Here is a 27,542-nt window from a genome sequence, read left to right on the forward strand (position 1 = left end):
GATAAATTGTATTGGAGGCACCTGTACATTAGCCGACGAGTGTATTGGGCAAATTGTCAGATAATTAGCTGTAGTAGTTTGGGAGTCATCTGTCAATTCGCTTGGATGTATACTTCATTGGGTCGAGTCGTCCAACATCCCGCTTCATTGTGGAAATATCAAAGAAGCAGAACTATCAATCGTCTTTACTGTTGAGATAACAAGTCCCATCTCTGTAGAATTGCATCATTATAAATAATACATTGGTGTTCGTCAGGGTTCGTACTGGAGCGCGAGGATAATAGATAGCCAGACGTGTTTCCATGTTGTAAATAAGTCCCATGTATCATGATTCTTTCTGCTTTTCGTGCTCTCTTGAGAACAACGTGAAAAGTTCAATTTATTAGTGATGGAATTGCATTCACGTGTTATTACTCTGTGGACACGGTCTGTTCGCAAAAGCGTTGAATGTTTCCTGTCCCGGCTGCTGCCTGACTGAAATGTCTCTCACTTCATTTAAGTCAGATGTTTTCATCTTGTCTGTGCGAGGAGGAGGAAGAGGAGGAGGCTCCGTACATGTATTGACTGAGCCCACGGTGGTGTTTTCGTTTCATCAAGTGAGGATTGAGTGACATCCAGGTGAAATTAAAAGTTGACGCCCACTCAATGACAATGACACGACAACCACACTTTGCCATAACAAATGTATCAGCCGCATGAAACCAGATACTACAGAGCTGGTCCCATGGTGCTCTGTGCTGGGTATTACCGTACTTCCAAATAGCTTGTTTTTGTGCCTTTAGAACTCTGTAATTAAATGCCCTGCAGACTTGTGGTCCTTCTCTTCAGAAAATCACATTAATCTAGATGAACGCTGTCTGTCGCAGTACTTCCAAAAAATTGACCCTGTTAAATAGGAAGACATATCTACTGCACAGTCCATCAATGGCAATCATAAAAGTTCCTTGCTGGAAAATTTTTTAGGGTATTTCGCATAATGATCCCAGCACAAGTAAATGATGATATTTGAGATGGCTATAACACAGTGCTCTGTGTGATTTTCTGTTCATTTTATTCAAGATATCATCTGATTTTCTGAAAAGCTGGAATGTATTTTTATGCTGTTGAATCGACATGCACATTTTACCAATTATTTTATTTGAAGACAAAGAACATCACCTCCCCTCCCAAGAAAAAAAGGACACACATAAAACCTCCAAAATTACTTTCATGTGGCTAATGTGCTTCCGGGACTTTGAGTTGTGCTATTTGTCGTGGACCGGTACATATCATGTAGCTTTCAGTAATTTTTAGAGAAAAGTCATTCGTCTTGACACGCATTTTTGAGATGAGCTTGGTTATGGGCAAAAATGAAAATTTGTATTATTTTTTTTGTGAAGCATGCTTTTCACTGCAGGCACAATATCTGTTAGTATCTGCCTTTTATCACAAAATTTCAGAGATGCACAAAATGTGTATAGTTTATCTGGTGTGCGCCAATGGCAGTCTGAAACCTTTCTCTTCTTTCGGAGAAAATTAATGGAAATGCGAACTGTTGCTTAGAGAGATATTTTTGTGCGTTCATGAAAGCACACCTACCAAACCTCCGCATCCAAATACAGTGTAATGACCTGCAGTCAGTGTGTACAGGGTTTTTTCAGTGGTGGCCAGGGTAACGGAATTTTCAATCCAACCATTGGAGCAGATATACAACATACAGTGTCTTGCAATAAGTAAAACATGAAATTGGCAAGGCTACCTCTCTTTGCTTTACCAGGAATACTGTATTCCTTTCTCATATCCAAAATATTCAAACATCATTACTTTTGGAAGATTTGCATGTTTTGGTGTTTTGAGAGGATAGAGCTTGATTTGCGCACATCAGTTGTACAGTAGTTGCTTAGCTTTCAACCAAACGGAGGATAAAAGATTTTTATAATCAAGTTTGATGACCAGTTTTGTCTTTTTTGCAGTTCTTTCTGAAGTTTCTTTTGCAACAAAATTTAAAAATTTATGCAAACTATTACAGGTTTATAATTGCCCTTAAATTGCCATATTAATTTTTTAAAATGTAATAATAATAATTATGTCCATGAATTTACCCGGGTCAGTCGGTTCTTGAGTTCCGTGCAAAGATAAGAGCCCCCTCTCCCAGTCGCAGGCTACCAGGAGAATCTGATAAAAATGGTGATAAGAACAATTAGATCAGCGCATATTGGAAGGCCAGGATTAAGCCATCACAGAGACAGATAGTCGGATAAAAAGCACACATAAGATAGACGATAAAGCCGGGGCTGTGATGTTAATATGGTTGTTGACTGGAGAGCTGGATGTTGTGAAGGGAAATGAGAGATGTCTATCTGATACCAGATGTTGCAGCTGAAAGCCTAGCGCTGAGATGTGAAAGCACCCTGAAGGGATGGCGTATTTCAGATTTTGTAATGATTTCCTTCAAGTCAGGAAAGTTCGTCTTTCAAAAGAGACTGAGTGGTTTGACATTCAGGAGGATTTTTTGCGTGTTTTTGTGTTTTAGCTTGCCTCAGCGGCATCCAATCATATAGCATGGGGAGCTGTCGGGATGACTCTTTATCGCCGTCAATAGGATCCTTGTAGATACTTGTAATTAATTTTCTGTTTTCTCATGAACACCCGGAGAAGTTCAATTTTGGTGATAATTTAATAAGCCAAGTCAGGCAGCCTTGAAGCAAAAAATGAAATCAACAAAAAAAAATGATCTTTAAAATTGGAATGTTGATTATGTCAGTGTAGATTACCAACACCCGTGTGGCCAGGGCCTTCAGTTTGACAGCGCAGTCAAAGTTGCTTGATGGATGGAGTGTGATTTCTAGTACTACTGTCCAGGTTATCATTTTGTAGTCTGTGTGCTATGCAACTGTACAGCGAGGTTTGTTCATCATGAGTGTATCAAACACGGCAGTAGCTGAACGTTTCGAAAAATAAATGGGAAATTCCTTTGATGGAAAATCCTTTGCTGGCATTTTCTTTTGTATCCGCATTTAAAATCATTGTTACAGTTTTTTTTGTCGCTGCACAGTGCATGAGCAGTTGGGGAGGGCAAAAGGTAGCTTGCGATGTCCATCTTCATTGCGTTTTGTCTGGGGGTGTCTTTGGTTTATTTTAGAGATGTCCCTCAGTATTTTTTCATATATTTGTACTGGCGAGTCATTCTCAGTGAATTGACTTGCCTCACTGGACCAACCATGTGATGTTTGAGTTAAGCAGTTGTAACTGATTTGAATTACTCACTTCAGGGCGGTCGGTAATATTTCACTCTTACCATCTTAGAGTGATGTCATTTGACCCAATTAATCATTTCATTTCCAGATCATTTTGCAAGCTGCATTAAGTATTAGGTTAAGCACCACATTCGTTACTCATATTAATCAGGCGAAAAAGAGAAATTCTAACTAGAGTGTGTCTGGTTCATTGCAGGCATCAGATGGTGGATCGGATTTATTCAGGGCCTCGCCGTCTATAAACAGGAGTAAGTATGAAAGTTTTTCACTCTGAATGTCAAGTAGAATATCATTTTACCCCCATTTTTTTCCCTACCAGTGCTTGCTTGAAACTGCTCTTGCTTTCATTCAAATAAAAAATACCATTGCTCGTTTTGCACTTTTGAGTGTGGTCCTTACACCAACATATGCTGGTACTCAGCGTCTGAAAATACCGGGCAAAAAACAATGGAAGGTGCTTTAATATTAGAAGCAGCTTTCATTCCACAGCTGATAGGAGCGTCTCCTTTATTGTACTTTTGAAAATTCCTTCTTCACAAATTCAAGTGGACTGGAGCACGTAAATGGTACAAAAATATCGCTGACAATAAAGTGAAAAAGCCATTGGCTAGTTTTGAGATCAAAGCAGCCCTTCTTGGAGAACATACTGTGCCATTCTAACTGATCAACAAATGTCCTTGAGGTATTTTATTTTCAATTTAGCCTCTACAGCAGGCTGTTTCAACTACCAGTTCTTCTGTCAAGCATAGATACATCTGCGTAAAAGAATACTTACCCCGAAACTCTAGTCATAATGATCTCGTCAGGATAGCCTACAACAAGAATACTTTCAGTCCTTTAAAGCTTGATTAATTTTACCTTTTGGCGTGTTTTCTGGTACTTTTCTTGTGTCTCTGAAAGGCATTTCTCATTCCACTCCAAAAAAAATCAAGTTGATATATTTAGTGTGTGCAGTGTCCGATATTGTTGTTGTTGACAACTGAATCCAGTTTGTCTAAGTTCATTTGTCAACGACAATGATATTGGATGTTGTACACAAAGCATTGTGTGGGCGCAAGGCTCATACTTTATACCTCATTATAAATTAGGGAGAAAATTAAGTAGAAGTATTTGTTTTGTGGAACCAAAATAATGGAAATTATATCTAAAATTAAAGCTATTCCATCTTTAACTGACAGTCAGTTGTGATGACCCGTATTGAATGTTTTCTAACTGAGTATTCTTCAAAATAATATGCCCTTTGGTAGTTCAGAAGGGGAAGCATCTTTTTTTTCTATATGCAAATTGATCCGTGCATGCTGCAGACATCTCAAATTTCTCCCCACACAAGTGAATCAACTGGTTACAAACAAGAGCTGTTGACAAGCCTACTCCAAACATAAATTACAACCTGTATCATCACGAGATGTCGACGATTTTGGCTTGGTTGGTTTTGCAGTTTGCGCACAGATGTTCAGTTAGACTCCGAAACAGTAGCAAGGTCTATTCAGCATCACCCTAATCCTGTGCATATTAACCCCTGTTTAGCCTTTTCAATTGGCCTTTCATAAGTATTTATTCTCGTCGGCCAGATCAATGAAAGGCGATATCCCACTCATTGAGCCAAAGCTGTAACTCATCGCAAAGTATGCGATAGCCTCGTGTGCAGGCAATGTGAATATAACAAGTAATTAAGACGGGCATGAAGTCTGGAATTTCTAGATCATAAAACAATAAATAAATAACTTCAACAAAAAATGTAAATCTTTATACATACAGTAAAACCTGTCTAAACCGAACCCTACTGGGACTAAAAAAAATGTTCGGTTTGGAGAGGTGTTTGGTTTATAGAGGTCCTTTTAACATAGAATTCTATCAGAATGGGACTTGGAAAAGGGTCAGTTTAGACAGGTTTCCAGTTCAGACAGTGTTCGGTTTAGACAGGTTTCACTGTATTTGGATCAATTCAGAGTTGTTATTCAGTGTAAACTTTCAACTTTGACCTGGCCAGTTTGATTAACAGGGACAATGCACCAGTCTGTTGATAACCCAGTTTTCTGGGTCATCCATCTACCCTTCAACAGGCTCATTGCTAATCAAGTGTCTCTTGTTTGTGTGAAAAGCCATTTTCAAGAAGACTTGTATATGACCAAGCCTGCCTTACGTGGAGCTTTTGTCTGTCATCAAAGCTTGCTAATACTTACGTGCAGGGCCTCGTAAAAATTAATCGTTAGAAGCTTTAATGAACTTATAATTTGTTCATCTTTTATGCAAAAGGAAGTCCCTGTTTCTTGTTCATGGAAAATTAATTTTAAGGTCATTTGTTGTTGAAATTAGTTAGATTGGTCGTAAGTTTCCGTGAATTTCATGTCCATGATATTTATGTAGAAGTAGACAAACATCACAAAACCTTTTACAATATATTCAAACAAATAAGGTTGTTTTTTCTTCAAACAAAGGAGCCCATTTAAAAAAAAGCCAAAAAAACAACGAAACAAACAAAGGCAAGTGAAAATCTACGAGACATCAATAGCTGTAGGCAAACTTTCTGAAAATGTAATTTTGTGATGCTCTGTGAAAGAGCTGGGTGCTGCCCCACCCTTTTGTTAAGTAGTCTGTCTGACCCTCCATAAAGAATTGATTAAGGTTACGAGAAATTTGTCTGACAAATGCAGGGTTAAGAGGTTCAGAAGATGGAAACTTTTCTTTTTCTGTTCCTCTTGAACTCGTCTCCGGTTTCCAGCATTTCATGAGATAAGTTTTACTGGGGTCAAAGGTAAAAACAGTTGCACATGTTTCATTCGGTATTTTCTCAAGTGGCTGTTGAGAAGTTCTTTGATAGGGGCTTCAACACGCTTGGTATGGCCAGTATGCGGCTCAGAGCGGCATGGCTTGAAAGGCTGTACATCGGTTGCTGCTAAAAATTTCCGCCATCATTCAAGTCTGGTGAGAGAGAGAGAGAGCGAATGCCTGCATTTAGACTCACAAGTTGTAAATATCGGCGCGATGACTCAACAGTGTCTACTCAATGTTATCATTGGTCATACTACAAGCATTTACATGGAATTTAACTCTGTCATTTCGCCACACTTGTCAGCGCCGTTTGATGGCAGTGTACGCTGGACACTGTTCATGGATTTGTACCGGAGATAAGGCAGTTTCAACACTCATTCTGTCTCCTTGAATGTCACTCTTAATAGTTTCTTGAGATACATTGCAGTGTCATATGTCAACATTTGAAGAAGCTGTCTGTTTCTTAAGTTGTCTGTGTCTTCTTCGCCAATCATTACTTAAGTGTGTTTGTAGGGAGTTGAGAAACACTCTGTTTTATACTTTTCACTGTTCCTTAATAGATGACTGTTGATGTTCTTATTTTCTGCTCATTTAAAAAAGTTAACAAACAGAGAAGACTTAAAATTTACAATTTGTCATTTTCTTTTTTCAAATTTTCCAGGAGAACCAGGTTTCAACTTAAAGCCACAGCCATTGCAAACCAATGTCACCACCAACAGCCGCGATGAATCTCCCCTCACGGAGAACGCCGTCAGTCGACAGACAATAAACTCAAATTCAAGTTCCAATTTAAGCTCCGGCGTGAACTCCAACAACCTTAACCCCCATTTGAACTCCAATTTGAATTCAACTCCGAATTCGGGGTTAAATCCCTCGCTGAACTCTTCAAATCCTGAACCGGAAAAGGAGAGGTTGTCAGCGGTTACGCTGTCCAAACCGCCGACTTGGTCAAGGTGGGTATCAGACCTTACGGTTATTTACACATTTGCACCAAATTTCCTCAACATAAACAAATTCAGGAGAAAACAGTGTTAACACCCATTAAATTTTACTTCGTGCCAGTAAAAATACTTTGAAGGGAGATAGTTGGTTGTTTTGGTGTTTTTCTGTATCATGAAAGGACCTTGGCAAAGTCAACACATAACTTAAAATAATTTATATCATGCATTATATGAATGTCAATTGAGACCTTGATGTACCCACCCTGATGTATTTTTACTGGTACAAGTGAACTCTAGTCCAGACCAGAATTAGCTGTCACCAATATCAAAGCTTCAACATCACACACTAACTCACTGTATTGACAAGCTGAACACGTGACATTGACATTTTTCATATAATTTTAGGATTAAAACACAAAAAAAATGTTTCTTACAGATGGGACAAAAATACTGAAAAAATCATCAATAGTTACAGCTAATAGAGCTCCAATACTAAAAGACAACTAGTTTAGCCGGTGGAAAAACAAATTTGCTCATATTGATAATTCTCATCTATGTTTGTCATTTGACTCCTTTAAAATATTTCTGATCCATTTGAGCATAATTGCAGCCGACCTTAAAGCAGCCAGTTGCCATGTACGGCTCACTGTAATTAATCATCATTTCTGATAAGCTTCAACCGCTGTTAAGGAAGTTAGGTCAGATAACCCCCCCTGCCCCCCAAATAACAACAACAACAACAATAAACAAGTAAACAAAAAACAAACAAAAAATAAAAATCTAGCGTGTGCTTACCATACTAAAAGATGGACAACTTATACATAGCAACAACCACATGATGGTCAAGGCATGTTTTACTTAGCTGAAGTGTGTGTTTCAGTGACTTGGTTAAATTGAATGTGTCTGTTAGTGTCAAGCATATCTGGTTTCTCCAAACCTACTTCTGATTGATAAAAGGCCACTGCAATAGCTTGACAAATTATTGTCATACTTGTTGTACTGGTACTTACATTGTAATACTTACAGTTGTAAAGCTGTCAATGGGAAACATGCAATAGAACAACTTTGGAAATTGTAAATTTTAGATATTATGATATTTAACAATTATGATATTTAACAATTCTCTCGACAATTTAGCATCAGTTTGTTCACTTAATGAAGGAAAATATTAGTTGTCTGACCATGATACCACCCTTTGTTTTGAGTGTTGGTAAGTGCTAGAAAAATAAAAAAATTGAGAATCTGACCAAACCAAGAAACCCCTGCTCTAGAATAACTCAAGTATCAACACACACATATATTAACCTGCTCACCCCCAATGCCTGGTAAACAGGTCCACACTCACCATTGATAACAATTGGTTTGGGTCAAACCATGATGATGAAAGGGTTAACCCTGTCAGGTTAATAGACCTGTACACAGCAACAGGAGGGTAGGATCAAAGTGTAACCCCCAATCCCATACGTTCAACCTTTTCACCCCTAATTCCCTGTAAACAAGTCCACGATCAACCTTGATAAAAATGGGTTTGTTGGCCAAACCATGGTGGTGAAGGGTCCAAGGGAGGAGTTCCATTTCAAGTTATCGGTTGCTGGGTATTCCGTCCAAATTCATTCCCACGTGCGGTGAACCACCCAAGCTTGCGTATATTCAACTGCAGGAACTGTGGCCATGGAAAGGTGTTATCGTTACTATTGTTCTCTGGCCCTCTGATTCCACCAACAACGACAAGGACAAGTAGCCCCACATTCAGTTCCACAGCAGCCACTGCTGAACTGAGATCATGAAAAATATAAAAGAGGTCAGTTCCTCCCCAGAAAACAACATTTGTTGCAAATGAAGGGTCAACAGTAAGGTTGATAGTCATGTAACAACACCTATTTGCCTCCCTTCTGTTACCATGCTGTGGCATTAAAAAAATAAAACAGTATGATAATAACAGCGTCTTTTCCATGTAAAAGGTCAGCAACAAAGAAAAGTGCCCTTTAAAATTTGTACAAGAAGCTGTTTATATTCAGTAAAATGCATTTTGTTCGCAGCAACTGACAGTCGACAAGAAGCTTAAATATTGTAATGAATGTTTGATTGGATAATGCTGTATGCAACATTTCCCTTTTTTTTTCTGTACAAGATGTCCTGTGACAAAAAAATGTACAGTAGCCTGTAGATAGGACTACCAGTACCCAAAATTATGGCCGTGCTATGACTTACTAATTTAGCAGACATGTGTACCATCATATGTTCACAGTCGTCTCATTTTTCACTATGCTTCAATAGACTTGAATGCCAGCAGAAATCAGCAGTTTAAATATAATAGTTCATTTGTTGCTCAGCTGCTCCAAGTATGGACTCAGAATGCCTGTGAAACATGTCACGTTTGAAATGGCTTTATGTTAGGAGCCAGAGTTCCTGCAGCAATTACGGCCGACGTATTTTTAGGAGTGTATTTGTTTTCCGCAGATATGGAGGTGGTAGGACAAAAAAGAGAAAGCTGGAGAAACTATCCAGCCATTGTGACCATAAAGCATTTTTCTGCTATTTTTATCTTGCAGTACCACGACTACCAGTATTGTAACAAGCAAGAGCTGCATCAACAACGCTACTAGCAACACAGTTCCATCGAGTGCCGCCGGGACTGTCACTCCCTCGTACAGTACACCGCCTCACCGGCACTCCAACCCGTCTGTTCCTTTCTCTCTACCCTCCTCTCACCCACCCAGATACTCTCACTCTCCGGCGGTAGCCCCCGCCGCACTGCCGCATCCTCCTCCACAACCGCCGCCGCCTCCACCGCCGCCGCCTCCCCCTCCTCAGAATCAGCATAATATGTTCGCATCACCATTGCCGCCTCCACCACCATTGACGTCGACAGCATTACCACTTCCAGCAACCCCGCATAGTTTTACCAGTGAGTCCAATCTTAGCTATCAAGGTAAGTCTTCTGGGCTGTGTCTTTCTTCTTTTCTTCCCGATCATCTATCCTGACATCAGTTTATATCCCTTGGTTTGCAAATATGTAGCAGCTACAGTGTTTTTGCAACATTTTTAGAAGATAGGTAAATGGTGTGAGGATCTCGCTACCATTTCTGTCGACCTCAAATAGTAGTTGTATTGATATTCTCAGGGGAACCCTAGTACAATTTACAGGGGTACCAGCCATAAGAGAGGATGGGCCTCAGGGACAGATATTTGGACTGTCAAACTGTTACAATACATGTTTAGTGTACAGTACCACTTGTGAGGGCTTATTTTGAAGCTCATGGAGTGACTCAAGGTTTCACTTACTACTTTTGTGACAATTTAAAATTTTATTTTGTATAAAATATCTATATGTTAACTCCATGGAAAAAAAATTATATTTTCCATTTTCACTGAAATGAGACTGAAAATTCATTTGCTTCACAAGGTCCAAAATAAGCCCACACAGCAAGCAATATACCAGCAAAATATTGTAAAAGTATGAGAATTGTAATATACGTGCCTAGTAGCCATCTTCAAAAGTGACGAATTTGGAACAAATATTGCTTCTGTGGATATTTCTAAAGCCTAGAGAACTGGAATCCTGTACTTGATGATTTTATTGCTTCAGTAATGACCCCAGTGGTAACAAAGACAGAATTCCCCATTTCTGACAAGTTTCAAAAAAAAAACCTGGCAAATATTTACTTATATAGTTATGATAGAACTAAGATGTCGTTGAGAATCTACCATGCTGTATCAGGTAAATTTTTCATCCAAAATTGGCATAGACAGGCCAAATAGCAAAAAGAAAGTATTGAACTATGGACTGATGCAAAGATATAGCGGATAACAGAAAGATACACTGACTCAAAGCTGGCATGTAATGTTTTTTGATGTCAGTGTACGAGACATGCCTGGGGTTTGAAAATATGCAAATTGTTGAAAAAATTATGGCATACGTGTGCATGACAGTTTTGGTGTTTTTTTATGGGTCATCTAGCCATGTTATTTTGAGTATCGGGTCAAAAACATGAGTATCAGGCAAAAAACAATATTGTTGTAAGCTTTGTTATTTTTATACAGTGGCATCATAAATTATGCTGTCTTTGAAAATAGACCTATGTATGAGCTGTGTTGTAAAACAGACCCTGAACACAGTGCCAGTAAGTGAATATGTTGTGTCGTCTGAGTGCAGATTAGCTGACAAAGAGTTGCACGAAGTTGCCTCATCAATCGTTTGTCAGTTTTCAAAAGAGGTGAAAATTAGTTTGTGTTCAGATGAATTGGATGAATATTTGCGACAATATTGGCTACAAAATGACAAAAGTCATGTAGCAAATTAGCAGCCTATTTTACGTGTACAGGACAGCCGTGTATTACTACCACCACAAACCTATCAGTTGTTGTAAAAATGAACTACTTTGTACTTTTACTTTTTCAAATTTCAGACTTTCACGTCTTAGCTTCACATTGATCATGTGACTACTATTCCCAACAAAAGAATTTTCAAACCATGATATCATATCATTACAGTGCTCAAATACACTGACTTGCCTGATTCAGGGGTTTCAATAATGTGCTAAAGGTGATGTTTTCTCTTATCTCACTTTTCACTGTTTCTCTCTCTCTTGCAGCGCAACAAGATTTACTGAGACAGGAACTGAACACGAGGTTCTTAGCATCGCAGGACAGAAGTGCAAACATTCCTCCTCCTCCGTACATGAGGACTGAGATGCACACACATCAACACATGCATCAGCATCAGCATCAACACACCCATTCCTTCATGGCTGCCCCTCCATCCTTGGTACCCACGCCAGCACCCCATGTGGTAAGTACCATGATGGTTAGATGTGAGAGGAAGATTCTATTTGTGTTCTCAAGGGAGGGAAGGATCATGTAGAGGGCCGTAAGACTGCTGTACGGTGGCCCTATTGCCTGGAAAAATATGAAGCATTTCATAAATTGACTGTGATAATAGTTGCAAGCTGAAAAGATAATGGCCATGTAAACTTTCTGTGCAGCTTGTGTAGGGATAAAGCCTGCATGATGTTATGGGTCACCGGTGCACCAGGGGGTCAGGGTTCAAAGGGTTCAGCCACTCACTGTTGCACCCTTTTGAAATTTGAATGAATGGAAAATATTAGCCTATGCGAATGCACTGGTCCATCAGAGAGCTGTTGCTTGTCTACTGACCAGTTATAAAAGCCAGTTGGCAAAGGATATAACAAAAATTTCGTGGGAAGTGTAGTAATTCCAGGTGCTCTGATCTTGAACGATTTCCAAGATGATCATTGACACTCATAGGGAGTGGAAAGTCACCTGCACGCCAGACATCGTCTTTCCACAACCTTGATCATGACAATTCTGAATGATCGTGCTTATATCTGATTCGATAAAAGATAAAAATTGCGTAGTCACGCGCACAAACATCATCAGAGTGCATGTTGTGTGAGTCTCTACTTCCAGACAGGGGAAAACAACTTAATTTTTGACTAGATTTCTTTGGGGACATGTACAGCCTGCGAGGAGAGCCTTATAAGTTTATTCTGCCTGTCAAACATTTATCATGTGAATGATAAGTGAGAATATTTTACAACATCAACGTAAAGACAAAGAGGGGCTTTTCTTCTGAACACTGCCTCTGGAGGAAATGTATATTTATGTTTGTAACCAAGAAGTTGAATATTGACCCCCTCCTACCTTCCCCTCATTCTCCCTTGTACTGCTGACAAGTTTTTTTTGTGGGGGTAAACAGTAATCCCCATAAAAATATTATTTTCCCTTCAGAAAAAAAAAGAACAGTAAATTCATGCACCATCTGTGTCTTGTCTGCTAAGAGAAATATAAATAACTAATTAAAAAAATGAAAACAAACCCAATGACAATGTAGAATGCTGGCTACACTGTAATCTGTCTTCCTCTCGTGACAGCTTGTGTGGCTTTGCATGCGTTTCATGTAAATTAATGACGGGGTCAATCAGGGTCAATGAACGTCTTATTGATCTGATTGGCTGAACAATGAAGGGTTAAATAGTATGTTCATACATGTTTTGCTTCTCGTGAATCCGCAAAAAATTGTTCTCTATGTCCCGCTTATGCTTCCAAGTCTTTGATTGTCCTGTAAATTTTTCCCCGATAATAAAGTAAAAACCAACTTTTCCTACTGTGGCTAAACCTCAAGCACAGACAATAAACTTTTTCGTTGGCTGTCCATTCTCGACAGAAAACTTAATCTGTCTCTTTCTCTCTCTCTCTTTTTTTCTCTCTCTTTTTCTCTCTCTCTGCAATTTTTTTCTTACAGTTTGATAAATACCCCAAAACGGACAATCTATTTTACCCACTAAATGTAAGTAATTGTGGGGTTGTCTAGGTGTCCTGTCCACGTTTCTGTTAGACTCCGAGACACGGCCAGTTTAATGAGCAATACTTGAAATGAAATACTCTTATCATTCACACAGCTTTGGTGTACCTTGCATAGTCAAGACTAAAAATACACTTCCCCCTGTGACTTGCTCATTCACCAGGGAATTTCTAATTGTGTTGGTGTTCTTTTATAGCTTGGCTTACCGTATCCTGGAATTTCGCCAATGACCGGGCCAGGGTCTTCTCCAGCGGCAGCGGCAGCTCCGGTCACGCCAGCCGGTCCGTTCAGTTCTGGTTCCTACGGTGCATTCCAACCCAAGGTAATTAGAATTCTATTTCAAGTCAGCAAACACCAGGCCTAAATTTACCCCTATCTTGGTATCCACACCCCACTGCCATGCGTAAAGCATTTCACCAACACGTTCGCTTTCCACATCAGTGCTTCACCCTAACATAAGTTTCCCTGCACTAGTACTGTATAAACACTCGGTGTTGTCTTCAAAAGTATAATTTGTGTCAGTGTCGTTTGTCAGAGTAACGGTAGCATTTCATATTCTAATAAAACGAAAAGTAGTTGAAATTAGAAACTTCAGTGTCTCATTCTGAAAGTTTTATGCTTTCTGCAGTAATTGCAAGTCATTTCACAGTTGCAGTAACCCATGCATCATCTCTACTCTATATTTTCTTTGAAACATTCCACTTGGTGCTTTTTTGTTTGAGAATCATTCCATCAAAAAGCAATGGTCAAAGAAGATTCTTAGTGTTAAAACTTTAATACAGAAATCAGCTAATATTTTATGCCGTTATTAAGAATCTATATGGCGTATTTTTTTGCTTTTCAAGTTTGTTGAAGATTTGGGAAAAATTTCGTGTTCAAAACTGATAGGCAGAAGAACATCTTTTCTGTGTAGAAAAAGTGTCAGATATTTGGAAATCTTTTGTAAAATTTGAAGAATCGTTAATAGTTGAACATAGCTTTCCTAAAAATCATTTGGTGTTTCTTTTGATGTGCAAGACCATAAATCCAAACCTATGTCTGTGTGTTCCTGATAATGTGGGCACCTTGCTATCAAAGATCTATAAAACCCATGCATTGCTGTTCAGGGAGTATATTCAATGCCTTCCCTCTGTTAAGTAGGCTTGCTTTATAACTGTCGCTTCGTTGCCTGAAAATTACGGAGTCTGACAGAACTCACATCTTTTGGAAAGTACATTTTTAGAATGCTCACCGATGGATTCTGCAAAGTCGCCTGGAACATCCTATCAGTGGAAAATTCACTGACTTCATAATGCTTTTTTTATGGATGAATTGATCATGGCGTCACTTGAAAAATTGCCAATTTTTAAAAATATCCTGCCATTTAAGCTGTCAATAGGCATGTAATAAAATATTACGGCTTGAATATGGTATGTGTTTGCACGTCATCAAGCCATTTGTTCAACTTCCATCATGCTAGAGCTCTTGTTGATAAAAGATAAATACTCCCATATTGAGCTGGTAATATTGTAGCATATGTTGACACCTAGCATGGGTCCTTAAAAATTGCCGTTTTTGTTGCCTTATTTTCCAATTTTTACTGCGTGCACATTCAAGAAAAACGAATTCAGGTATATTTATAGCGCGACTAAGAAGCTCTTCTGATGGTTTTGTAGTATGAATACTTTCAGGCCTTGAAAGAACTGTACACTCCCAAGATATGCGTTGATGAGTCCTGTGAATACCACAGCCTGATGATGCTACGGGGTTTTCATCGGTGGGCAGATTGTGTGAATAAACACTGAAATGTCAGAGATGAAGTGATGACCTCCCAGTGATTTGTTTGTTTTGGCAAACTTTTTGTTCAGTGCGTGTGTGATAATGTGTAAATTGTCATATCAAGATTGCATCTATTCCTGTGCTCAGCCCTAGCCTCAGTCATTTCCCTGTTCCAGCTACACAGACCTTGTGTAGTTTTCTTCAATAAAAAAATTCAAAATTATTTTTCAGTCTGCCCTTTCAGAGGTCGCTAGAAAAAAAACCTTGCAGATTTTCACTTTGTAGCGTGGACAACACCGCTATGTCTCGTAAAGGTTTTTTAAAATCATTACACATAGTGACCTTGTAAAAGTACATCTGATGATATCGTAGAGGAGTAATTCACAGTTTACATATCATTGAATGTTTTTTATCAGGTCAACAGGTGCTTTGTCATTCTACCTTGCCACACAATTAATGCTTTGTTTTTTGTTGGTTTTGTTTAAATGTTGTTTATCATTGTAGGTTAGGCTACATCAGCTGCCTTTTAATATTTAAATGTTAAAGTGTTAATGTCATCCCCTGCCAACTGTGCATGTCTAACTTCACTTGCAGATTATTTGTTTATTTTTTTTTGACATGTTCTTCTTTCCAGCACCGAACGCTTTATCATTGAATACTAACTGGTAACTGACATGTATCTTCACCAGCAGAAAGCATAAAATATCGTCCAAAATAGTGTCAACGCTGATTTTTTTGACAAGAATTCTCACCTCATTTCTGCAGACCTGTGATGACCTGCTGAGGTCATGCCATTTCAGCAATAGGTTCAAAGTGTAGAAAGAGCATTTTGATCGATTTTTTTTTTTTATTTTCAAATTTTTTTTTGCCAATGCCTGGAGGTCTCTGGCCCTCTCTGTTGAAAAGCCATATGTTATATGTAATTGTATAATGCTTCCTTTTCTAGTTGGCACTGACTGAGGGCCTATTGAGAAGGAGGGCCAGTGACCAACCCAATCAGTCTACAAGACCAGTAAGCCATTTCCTCTAACCTATACCTCTGCTACATTGACTCCGTCATCAGCTTTCACATCCTTTCCACCTCTTATCAATGGGTCGGATGGACTCATTTGTTGTGAACCACTTTTTTAAAACTAATTCAACAACAAAGTGTTTGTACTTGAAGTGTTTCAAGACATCTTGCTGACGGTTATCCACCCTGAAAAAATTTTGCACTTCAGAAAGACAAGTAGTTGGATGAGCTGGTTTTCCTTTATGTTGCTATATCACTATAAACTGACAAGTCAATTTGCTGTAGGGTGACGTCATAACACCAAAGATTAGAGTAAAGCCACTCTGGATTACAAGTCATTGAACGCATGAACCAGTGTCTGTTTAAATAGACAATTTATGAACATATGTAGCAACTTCTGTTTCAATTGACACTTTAATATTTGTTTAACCCAAAATACGGATATACCATTTTAGGAAACATTTTACTGAAACGGTTTCAAATCTCCCTCTAAAATAGTTACTTTCCTTTTCTTAACTTTTCAGAGTGATGCAAAATTGATCAAAAATAAATCGTCACTGTAGTGACTTAAATTATTTTACAAGAAATCATACAATTTGGAATTGTGTTTGATAGAAATGATAATTAGCGTATGGCTGTACTATTTGATTTCAAATACATCTTCCCTACTTACAGCGTTTTTAGAGTGTTCATAAATTGAATAATGCTTTATTTGTGGTGGGTACACATTGTTAGTGGTTGGTAAATTGTGAAAAATCATGGCATTGCAGTTTAGTCTCTAGAAGCATATTTTGTGGGTGGACAAAATGTTAAGGTTTTCTTCTCAGTTGTGTTCAACTCTCATCTTCTCTTCTGTATAAACCGAGTGCAACAGCTGCATATCCGCTAATGCTTAAAAAATCCATGTACAGCTCTGAAATACATCAAAGAAATCCATATTCATGCGCACACATACTGCTCCCTGTGCAGAATGCCCTGTTTCCTTCCTAATCTCATCGTCCGCGCAGACGAGGTTGGGCCTCAGGACAGGGGATATAGAGATCTAGGGTAGAGAAATCAACAACAAAGGCTGTTCCATTCTTAATAGGGTAGATATGGTAGTTTGAGGGGGGCAGTAGAAGCACCAGTATTTCATACACATCTTCATGATATTCATTATATGACGGAAAGTAGCTGTGGGCAAATTTGAAATTGTTGTTTATCATGTAAGCTTGTGTGGATTTTCCTTGTGCAGTGTTGACATATTCAAGCCATTATTAACTTTTGTATTTGTCTTTTGCGTTTATTGGTATCTCAGAAACCAGGCCGATGGTGTGCAGCACACGTTAACGTGGCATGGCATATATACCATCAACAACAGAAGGTTAGTGATTGTATCCTATACTCCTTGTAAACCTTAAATTGTGTTTTTTCCACCCTTCTCACCCCTTTGAGGAAAATTTCAGTAAAAAGATATCGCTGTATAATGAGTTTAGAATCAAACATGCCCAAGACAAGTGCCTGTTATGGTTCTAATAATTTGCTGCAAAAATCTTGTCTTCATCACTGGTTTTATGTTCTCGGCTAAAGCACATAGCATATACATTTAAAAAGTATCATCAGTAAATTTGCTTTTGAAAACTACAACAAAATAGTACCGAATCTTTCAATATTTGATGTTTGAACAGTTTTGAATGATATCAAGCTAAGCAGGTAATCTTCACAGTAAAAGTTGTCGTTGTCTTGTGCAGACCTTTCTTCAAACGATGGAACCTTTCTTCCACTGATCATCTCAGAGTGTTAAAAGTGAAACCTGAACGTGCTTGTACAGTGATTTTACAACAATGCTCCTCTGTGATACAAGCATGACACTGTGTGTTCAAAGACTAGCATTTGCCTAACAAGCAGTCTCAGTGCTTTCACACCCAGCATATCACTCCGTACGGTTGTTGCCTCTCAATCTCATCTGTACTAGATAGTGCACCATGTTGGGCTGGTGAATCTTCTCCATTGATAACAAGTCATTATACATTGATTTGCATATTAAAAGCAATGTTATGAATAAAATTTGCATAATTGAATACATTAATCATAGGAAGTCAAGCTTTAGATAGTGTGAACTTAGAGAAAGTACATTAAGCCTCTCCCTATAGTAAAAAAAACGCCTTGTGGTCCTGTATTTTTTGCACTAAGGTGTTTGAAACTGCACGTTAAAAATCCAAAGTTACACTTGATAGTTGAGTGCAACTCCTCATTTGTAGTAATGTCATATTTGCATGTCAGAGCTCTGTGTGTTCTTGTTTTCAGGAGAAAGCAGCTGATGTACACAAAGATAACCTTGTGAAGAGTGACTTATTCGCCAGGCCAGGTACTCACATGTTTCCGTCACTCCACCGACCACATGATTTAGTCTGTCCGACGTCATCGCTCATACACAGTGCAGGTGAGAAAGACTGGCATTTCCCCTTCCCCAACTCAACCCTCACTATCCCTAACCTCAATGGTGCATTCCAAGCCACCAAGCAGCTTTTCAGTGTGATTCAGCACAAAATTTATGCGGGGCGGTTTTCAGATATTGATGATAGCATAGTTAGTGTAGCTGTACAACAGTGTGTTAGTTCAAAGCAATAAAGGCATAATGATGTAGCTTTCCATATAGTAAAGAGTTGAAGGAAGATATAGACAAATACTGCTTTATTTATCGTTCTGAAATCTACTGTAAATTATAGAGTGATAAGGACAGTGACAGAACTGCTACGCAGCTCAATCAGAATTGCACAGGAAATGGTGATAACCTCTTGCATCGCCTGCAGTCTATTTGATCATTGTCAGTTCTAGTCGTGATGAAGTTATGAGGTCTTCAAAGCAATACAGGTTATGTCAAGCCCAGGACAATCTCAGTACCATGTCAGTTTTATCTAACGTGTGGTTTGATGAAACTTCATCCAACAACTGTCCCAGGAAACGGGCGTGTGCCAAGTTTCCAGCATTGTGAATACCCAGGCAATGGTGTTATGCATTGCTGCCTCTCTCGCACCCTAGCTAACCACTGGCTTTGTGTTCTTCTCCCCACAGGTGCAGCAGGGCCTCCCAATCCCTTTGCCGGCAGTGGACATCCCAGCAGTTTCCTGGGACCCAACGCAGGACCCCTCGGCATGCCCCCATTCCCAAGGCCCCTAGGGTATAGTGCCCTCGCAGGTGGATTTGGTTTGGCGGGCCTAGGTAAGTGTAAGTAATCCCCAAGCATTTATTACTTTCATTAATAATTCACAGAGTGAAATGAAAAGAGCTAGTGGCAACTCCAAGATCAAAGATCACTTTAAGTATGCATGCCAATAAATATTTATTAAACATTATCGCTTAATAAGAAAGACACTGTTTCCCCTGATAATCTCTTCAAGAGTCCTTTGTGTCAAATTTGTCAGAGTGAGGGCATGTGAGTATGCAGGCCATAGCAAACAGGAAGCGTCTTTGACAGTTTGTTGGAAATACTTTTCTTTAAGCAATTACAGCTTTTACCATGAGAAATTCGTGAGCATCAAGTTAGGTTCTTTCACTGAGCTGATATACCCCTGTAGATAGTGGTGTAATTCAGATTTTGCCGTTGTGTGGTGACTCGATTTCTTTTCACACAAACTCAGTAGACTACAATGAAATATTAACTGCTGTGAAGGTAGTTGTATTGATTCACAACATAGATATCCCATACATGCTTGTACTGATCCATGAGCAATAGTGTGTGTTTTGTGTTTTCTTGAACTATTTAGCGGGTAACGGTTTGCTGAACAACCGGGAAATGAGCAGCCTTCACGCCCTCGGCAGTCCCCACGATGCCTGGAACAGGCTACACCGGACTCCACCCAGTTTCCCGACAGCGCCCCCACCCTGGCCCACGGTCAAACCGGACAGCGAGCGTGAGAGGGAGGCGCTGAGTGCTGCTGTAAATGAGGCTGACCGAGAGAGGAGGATACACGAACTGGAGAGGATGGAGTGCCGCTCCACGAGCAATGACAGAGATAGTACTAGACAGCGGTGAGTTCAAGAGGTGATATCATTTTCTCATTGGACTTTGCCTTAAAGTCAATGAAAGTCACATACAGTAGTTAATACACGGCACAAAACGACAAGTCCTTGATACACACGTAAAGATCATATACATGTAACGACTTCAGTTTACAAGGAAACCTATTTCTGCCAGATTACAAGTCTTGTCCTTCCATTTGACAAGTCACCTGGTTGAAACTACCCTAGATCAAAAAGATTCGCCAAAAAATTTCCATCGTAAGTATCGTATTCAACTGTTTATAAATTTATCCACTGCATGGATGAAGAGAGTACAGATTACTAGTAAGTCCAAGTCAAATGAAAATTTTACTTCCGCAAAGCAATTGCACTGTCAGAATTTGTCTGGCAAATCATCAGATAACCCTGGAGATCCAGGCCCTTGATGGATTTTTCCGTGAACTAGAGTACAAACATGCGACTCGTTGTAGCATGTAATGGTGTCAGTGGAGCATGATGTCTAGTAATTAAACATTATTTAATTATTTATGTATCAGTGAAGTTAATTTATCATTTATCAGTCTAAGTTGAGCTGGAAAATGAAGAACATGCTGTGGATTTCCAAACACTTGACTTCAATTCTGGACAAATTGGCATGAGACTTATGACATGCTAGTGGCAAAGTGTTCTACTGTTCTCCCCCTTCTAAAAGAGAGCGATATTCTGTGTACTTGATGTTACCTAGCCTATTTAATTTATAGACAAAAATGACTATCCTCAAACCAAACTAAAGCTAACGAGTCCTATGAAATTGTACTGCTTCCATGATATGGAAGTGACAGACTGGAAAATGTTGAACAAGATGGCTGTGTAAAATTGTATCGCTTCCAATGTTGAACGAGCTTGTAGCTAGAGAATTCAGAGAGAATGAAACTAACTGAGTCAACCCCTGCTATGTGGCAATAGTTCACGTACCAGGTACTTTAATAGGGTTGATGATGGTATACTTGCTATGTACAAACACTTTTATATTCTGTATTGCTCCCCCTTCCTCACTCCCTGCCCCTCCCAGAACACTAGGCTTAACAGTGTAATAATGTCACATTGCATTTGTTCATAATCTATTTTCAGTAAAATAAATATAACAAAAATGGTAAATTGTTTATTGATCATCCTCTCTTTGACCCTGTCATCACTAAACTTTTGGGAAAACCCTATTGTTTTGAATAGGAAGGATGGACTTTTACACTGTGAAATAGGAGTCAAAGTGTTTGTAGACACTGTCTTCTGCAGTTGTCATTTAAGTCTGTTATTTGCTTATAGTGAAGGCTGCATGTAAACTACAAGTTGCCAAGAATGAAAGACTTACCATAGATGCCGAAAACATGATCTGCATAGAACAGGCATTTCATTGCGTAGGTCTCACATAACAGCTTGTGGATTGACAAGAGAATATGAAGTGGTAAAGAATTACTCGTTGATGAGTTTCTCAAGAATGTGCCCTCTGACTTGATTGATAAGGCATTTTCTATGACAAGAAGGTAACCAATGAAGAAGACCCACATCAAATTACTCTTGAATGTCAGGCTTAACTAAACAATCTTGCTGATATGGCGTTTTCACAGCTGAAGGACACTTGGCACTGCTCTTCCTTATAACAACAATTTGGCTTTCCTAGGGGGCCCTACTGCAGTTAATATAAATAGGACTCCCTAGGAAAACAAACTGCTTTTATAAGGCAGCTAGGGGGCCCTCCTACAGTTCATATAAACATAACCCTTTAGGATTATGTTGATTTGCAAAATTCTTCAATGTGGGCCCAGGGTCCTTCAGTCTTGCCAAAAGTTGATTAGTTATTTTTCTTGTATTTTCAGGTGTTTTTTTTTGCGGAAAAAATCTAGAGTCCATGATTTTTAGTGATGTGCGTCAATTAAATCATAATCCTTTTTTGTGTCTTGCATCCAGCAGAGATGACCACCACTCAGAAAGGTCGTCAGTTCATTCCGAAAACGGAAGTGAAAAGAGTGCGGACAAAGACAAGAAGAGAACACTGAACAGCTTACCGGACAAAGTACCGGATACAGAGCCTGTACCATTGGTGGACAAAACCAGGCGGGATGAATCCCCGGCTAGGAATTCAAAGGACTATGATGTCAAAAATCTCAGCTCTGTGCATAATTCCAAACAATCAGACAGTTTATTCGAGAGTGTGCAAAGTAAAGGGGACGTTAAAAATGAAGACAAGGATGATGACAATGATGTTGTTATTGTAAGTGCAGAAAGTGGCGTAACGAGGACCGAGCCTAGTAGGACTCACTTGACTCCAGTGTTGTCTATGATGGACCGGAGTCGTGTTATGCCACCATTCGGAATACCCACTCATCCGGCTGAGCGGATTGGACATCACCCTCATGCCGGGGCATGGGACCACATAAGGAGCCCTTATCCGAGGCCGTTTGATTTCCCCAGGGAACAGCTAATATTGAGGCCTGATATCAGAGAGTACGAACGGGAGAGGATCATGCGCTCGTTGCACCATTCGCTCGGTGGACACCATCCGCTGGGACCATTCGTGGAACCAGACAGATTCCGGGACAGGGAACCTCATGACTTTACCAGAGATAACCCCCTGGTGTCCATGGATCCGTGCAGGCGGGGTGACTTGGAACACATGTCGCACCTTGCCGAGGAGCGGGAGAGGCTGCGCGAGGAGAGCCTGGCGGCCGAACGAAACCGCTTGCTCCACGGCGGAGACCACTTAGGAATGGCAATGCACTCGAGACCGTCACTCTTCATGCCCTCCAGTCTACCTTTTCACAGCAATGCCGCGTTGAAAAGCGCCGCGAGTTTGTCCAGTTCCATTCCACCGCCTCTCGTGTCAAGTGTGTCGCTAAGTAGTACTGTCAACAAGCCAATCGTTAGCCAGACTGTTTCAGCAAGTGCTTCAAATGCAGCACAGGACAAAGATTCAGTTGACCAAAAAGACAAACCCAGTTCTGACAAAGACTCGCTGAGATAAACATTTTGTGTGTGTGTATATATATATATTTCGAAACATCGGCTATGCACTTGGAGTACGCTATGGCTGACCAGGAACTCCGGGATATGTTATATTAATTATGAACTGGGAAACAGAAAATTCTGAATTTTAAGTTTTTTCAAGTTCTAAATAATTCAGTGTGATATTTATGTGTGCTGAAATTCATTTGAACTCAGAAAAAAAAAATGAATTTTTACAAAAATTCTATATATTAAGAGAAAACCCATTGTCTGGTGTATTTGTTTCTTTATGTACAAGCTTGGAAGCTTGGCGAAAATTTTATATTCTGGGGAATATGTATAGTACCAATAGAAATCTTTTTTTAAAAAAGACTGGAATTCTTATGTATAAAATGTACATCAGCATTTTGAGATGTTCTGGTGATAGTCGTGTTTTATTTGATGTTGTGTACGGCTTCTTGGTCAAACTTTTGTGTTCCAAGGGGAGAAATGCCAGTAGGCTGTTTAAAGAAATTTTTGCATGTAGCAAATGCAAGTGTGGCCATTGAGAAGCAAGAGCTTGTTTGCTGAAAAAAAAGGCAAAAGAAATTTGACAGACACTTGATGAATTTTTGTTTTTTGTACACCGTTATTTCTGAAACCATGGAATGGTCCTCTTTATACTTTGCTTCAAATCATTCTGTTTTGTATCGAATTGGGGATGGGCCAGTGTAGAGACATGTCATGTTTTAAATTGCTGACTCTCCTCTCAACTCTGTACAACCCCCCCCCCCTCCTCATTTGTTAGGGATATACCATTAGATTTTTAGAGGGATGGGTGGTCAGGATGCCAATATTGAATTATTTCACATTTATTGCAGATTAATTTTTTCCCAATTTACACTTTTTGTTGACCAGCCTCTATTTGATTACTTTTTTCCAAAACCAGCATGGGCGCAAAACTTTTAAGTAATGTTTGCTCTGTTGATAGTTTATTCAATTTTGACCACCCACCCCCTGCGATCTAATGGTTGACCCCTTTACATCTTTGAAAAGTCTGGGTTTGTTGCACAATGAGATGTTTATACAGTTGCAATATTTGCAACTGTTAGGGTTCAAGTAATGGCATGTGATAGCTGAACTCCTTCACCTGCTTATCACATATCACTGTCAGAACACACTCTGCACGCATAACCAGGTGTTGTGGGGTTCACACAGGTCATTTCGCGGGGTCAGAAGGTCACACCCCGGAGTATGGAGTGCCGCCTCGTCAAACGTGTACTATCTCTGCATATCAGTAGAAACTGTTTTGATTGATATATTGTGGCAGAGGGTAGCGTTATGTATGATGCAATGTCCTACACTCCAACCATCAACCCAGCTGTGGCCTTTGATTAAGGTTGCAAAAAAAACCAGATCTTCTGTGATGTCCTCTCTCCTTCCAGCTCTCATAAAAAACAATGAAACAACTCAAAAACAAGTAATTAAGCAGCACAAAGAAAAGATGTGATGTCTTTGGCCATTTCACTATGAGGCTACAATTCTCTGTTCTTCAGAGCAAAGCGTAAAAATTTCATGATTTGCATTTCTGACACACAGCTCTCATGTACGCACTTTCAAGTGTGTGCACTTGATATGGCTTGCCACAGGATGGTTGTATCTGCTTTAGTGGAACTATATTTGACTTTTTCACCGCCATTTTTACTGCTCAAACAGCCTTTTGTTTTTCAAGTGTTTCAAAAGATGAAATCTTATATATGGCAATTCATTTTGTATTTAAACATTGTAGATTCACTGATTCATGTTTTTTTTTACATTCTGGAAATTTTTGAAGTGGCAGTGAAAAAGTTGAAAATACTATCTTTTTTCGAAGAGAAACTGATTTTAGTCTTTTCAATTTGAAATTTGATTCAAGTGCACATTTTATGGAAACTGCCAATTGCCTGGTAGAGGATTCAGCTCATTTGCATGCATTTTCCAAACTCGACACCTTTAAGGGGGCATTGTTGGATGTAAATTTTGTAATGTGGTATGCTGGCTGCCGCAGAGTGGGGTCACATAAAGGTCACACCTTTGACCGGTGAACTTCAACCTCTGCACAATTTGACAAATCAGAATGCATTATAAAGTAGGTGAGTGCATGATGTCATACACAATTGAAGCAACTCACTGTAAAGTTAAAATGAATTTTTTCCCCACTTTGGGAATCAGAATATAATTTCTTTGTAAGTTGTATAACATGTAGCAATAGGGACGTAGTTTTGGTGTACAGTTAAAAACTATGTTGGTTTCGCACACATGAAAGCAACGCATCACCTTTCACATTTGCACTCACCAAAAAAACGAAAAAGTACAAAGATATTTTTTTGTATGACATCATGCATCTTTACGTAGGATTTGGTAAATGTCTTTTACAGTGAAAAAAACCCAAAATTTCTCTATCATAGTGTGCCTTTTCAAAGGACAACTGCTGTACAATGCCACACATTGCAAGAGTTAATATTGTATGGCAAAGTGTTCCTTACATAGCAGTGTTACAGAGGTCAGTGTTTCTCCTCCCCCCCCCCCCAAATTGTAGCACTTTCTACAGCGTTACACCACAACTGCCTCTGTTGCCGGTACTTTCATGAATCCTATTGGTATATTTACCAAAATATACTCAAAAACTTTCAGAGGACTGTGGTTATCGTTACTCACTTAAAAGAGTACACAGAGGCAGATGGTGGCTGTGAAAGTACATGTTTCAAAGCTAAACTACTAGTGCATAACTTGCTGCATAACGGTTTCCTTTGAAAAACATTAGACTTATACATAGAAACTAAACTTTGGCATTTCAGTGATCTGAAAGTTGTCATTTTTGGGCAAATCTTGTTAAGAAAAAACAAATCAAGTGTTTGTTTGTATCATATTCAGAGATGTGAAGATCAGAGAAAATGAGGTTCACGTTTCCATGTTGCAACACAATATGCTTAAAACACTATCAGAAAAGCTATTGCTATACGAGACAATCCAATGACACAAGTTTTCTCTGAGAAGCAAATGTCGCCATCAATCTAGAATTCTGTAACAAGCCAAGCATGTTCTTCAGTAACATGCGTCAGCTTTGTACAATCATCTATAGTCAGTGACTGTCCCCCCCTTGCTTTACTGTGCTCTGCAACACTGCTATGGAATGAACTCTGCGATATCACTGTCATTCTTTTGTCACCGATGAGGTCAGCTTTATACAGTGTTTTTGGTTGGATTTATCTCAAAGGCAGATCTTTTTCCAACTCAATGGAAAACAAATGTTAGTTATAAAAATTGGAATATTATAATAATAATAATGATAATAAATAATGGTAAATTAAGTTCTCTGAAAAACATGCCAATTGTCGTGTGGATTACTTTCTTCAATTCTGTGATATTTTCCTTATCTTATGTTTGTGTGGGAGGGCATACGGTAGTCGAGGGAGGCAAACAATCTGAGGTGCTCGCGGTACGATTCGACTTTTCGTTATACCTGCATTCCACCCACTCTTGTGTGGTTTGCCAAACGTGGTCAGTAAAACACATCAGCCAGCTTACATTCAATGATAATTTGCCAATTAAGGCGCACTTCTGTCCATTTGCGAGCTGCAACCGCCGAAGGACTCATCCTTTCTTTGCAGATGATATTTCTACAAATGTCAGCAGAAAATTAAATTACCTAAGGGTACCAGTAGTCATTGATGTAAAGTCTCTGGAGTCTGTGGATTTTGTTAAGACTATTGAGCATTGTACTGAATCTGGTGTGTGACATTGATCAAATTCAGTCTACAAAAGATCACTGCGAAGTTTTCAAAAGAGAATTCAAATTATGACACCCACACATTTAACATGGAGGGCAGTATTCTCTGTAACTTGAGCAATGTCATATTATACCAAGACTGTAAAATGCAAAAAGACAAGATTCATGGGGCATTTCATACAGCATGCCCAGTCTTCGTTCAAGCCTGAAATTTGTGCAAAATTTCACACATTCATCTTCGGTCTGAAAATTACAAGTTTGTAATATGGTATCAGTGAATGACCACTATGCCATTTGCCGTAAGTAAAATTATTATTAGAGAAATTTGCAATCATCTGCAATAGCCACAAATAGTCACTCTTAAAGATGATGGCAATATTTCAGAGGATTGAAAGAAGGATAACGTAGTCAGTGTGACCATTCTCCTGAACTGCAAGTTTCTTCTTAAAATAGCTATCTTTGATGGGAAATATTTAATTTGGGGCAACTTTGTTCTGTTGATTTATGATTTCAAACCTGAGACGCCCTCAAATCGTACCGTACATCATTGTGGAATCTTGTCAGTTTCAAAACATTAAAGCAACTCACAACATAAACTAAAATTCATCAACTTTTGTTTCCAAATGACCTAAAACAACAAATAGTACTTGTTAGGGACCATCTCAGATTGTCGCATAAGTTCATGAAACGAAATTCCTTCAGTTACATCTAAATCCCCCTCCCCTAAATGAAAGTTCAGAAGAGCGAAATGTTGATGCCTGCCTGAGAG

At 39.2% G+C, this 27,542-nt stretch overlaps 1 protein-coding gene across 7 annotated transcripts in view; it reads left to right on the forward strand.

Annotated features, from left to right (window-relative positions):
• The window catches only part of LOC139145256 (autism susceptibility gene 2 protein-like), a 125,266-nt gene extending 98,897 nt beyond the window's left edge, over positions 1-26,369 (forward strand). For 4 of the 7 annotated variants that reach the window (XM_070716294.1, XM_070716295.1, XM_070716299.1 and 1 more), the window contains 11 exons: positions 3,433-3,484; positions 6,670-6,961; positions 9,502-9,881; positions 11,545-11,741; positions 13,471-13,596; positions 15,979-16,044; positions 17,333-17,407; positions 18,331-18,466; positions 19,099-19,251; positions 19,791-20,055; positions 21,994-26,369. In XM_070716294.1, the coding sequence (XP_070572395.1) occupies positions 3,433-3,484; positions 6,670-6,961; positions 9,502-9,881; positions 11,545-11,741; positions 13,471-13,596; positions 15,979-16,044; positions 17,333-17,407; positions 18,331-18,466; positions 19,099-19,251; positions 19,791-20,055; positions 21,994-23,044 (2,793 nt within the window). In that variant the 3' untranslated portion in view covers positions 23,045-26,369. The remainder of the gene's footprint in view (positions 1-3,432; positions 3,485-6,669; positions 6,962-9,501; positions 9,882-11,544; positions 11,742-13,470; positions 13,597-15,978; positions 16,045-17,332; positions 17,408-18,330; positions 18,467-19,098; positions 19,252-19,790; positions 20,056-21,993) is intronic. The other 3 variants (XM_070716296.1, XM_070716297.1, XM_070716298.1) reach the window with 3 other exon arrangements.
• Positions 26,370-27,542: the final 1,173 nt, after the last annotated feature.

This window comes from Ptychodera flava, chromosome 12 (assembly GCF_041260155.1).
Source record: "Ptychodera flava strain L36383 chromosome 12, AS_Pfla_20210202, whole genome shotgun sequence".
Classification (NCBI taxonomy): domain Eukaryota; kingdom Metazoa; phylum Hemichordata; class Enteropneusta; family Ptychoderidae; genus Ptychodera; species Ptychodera flava.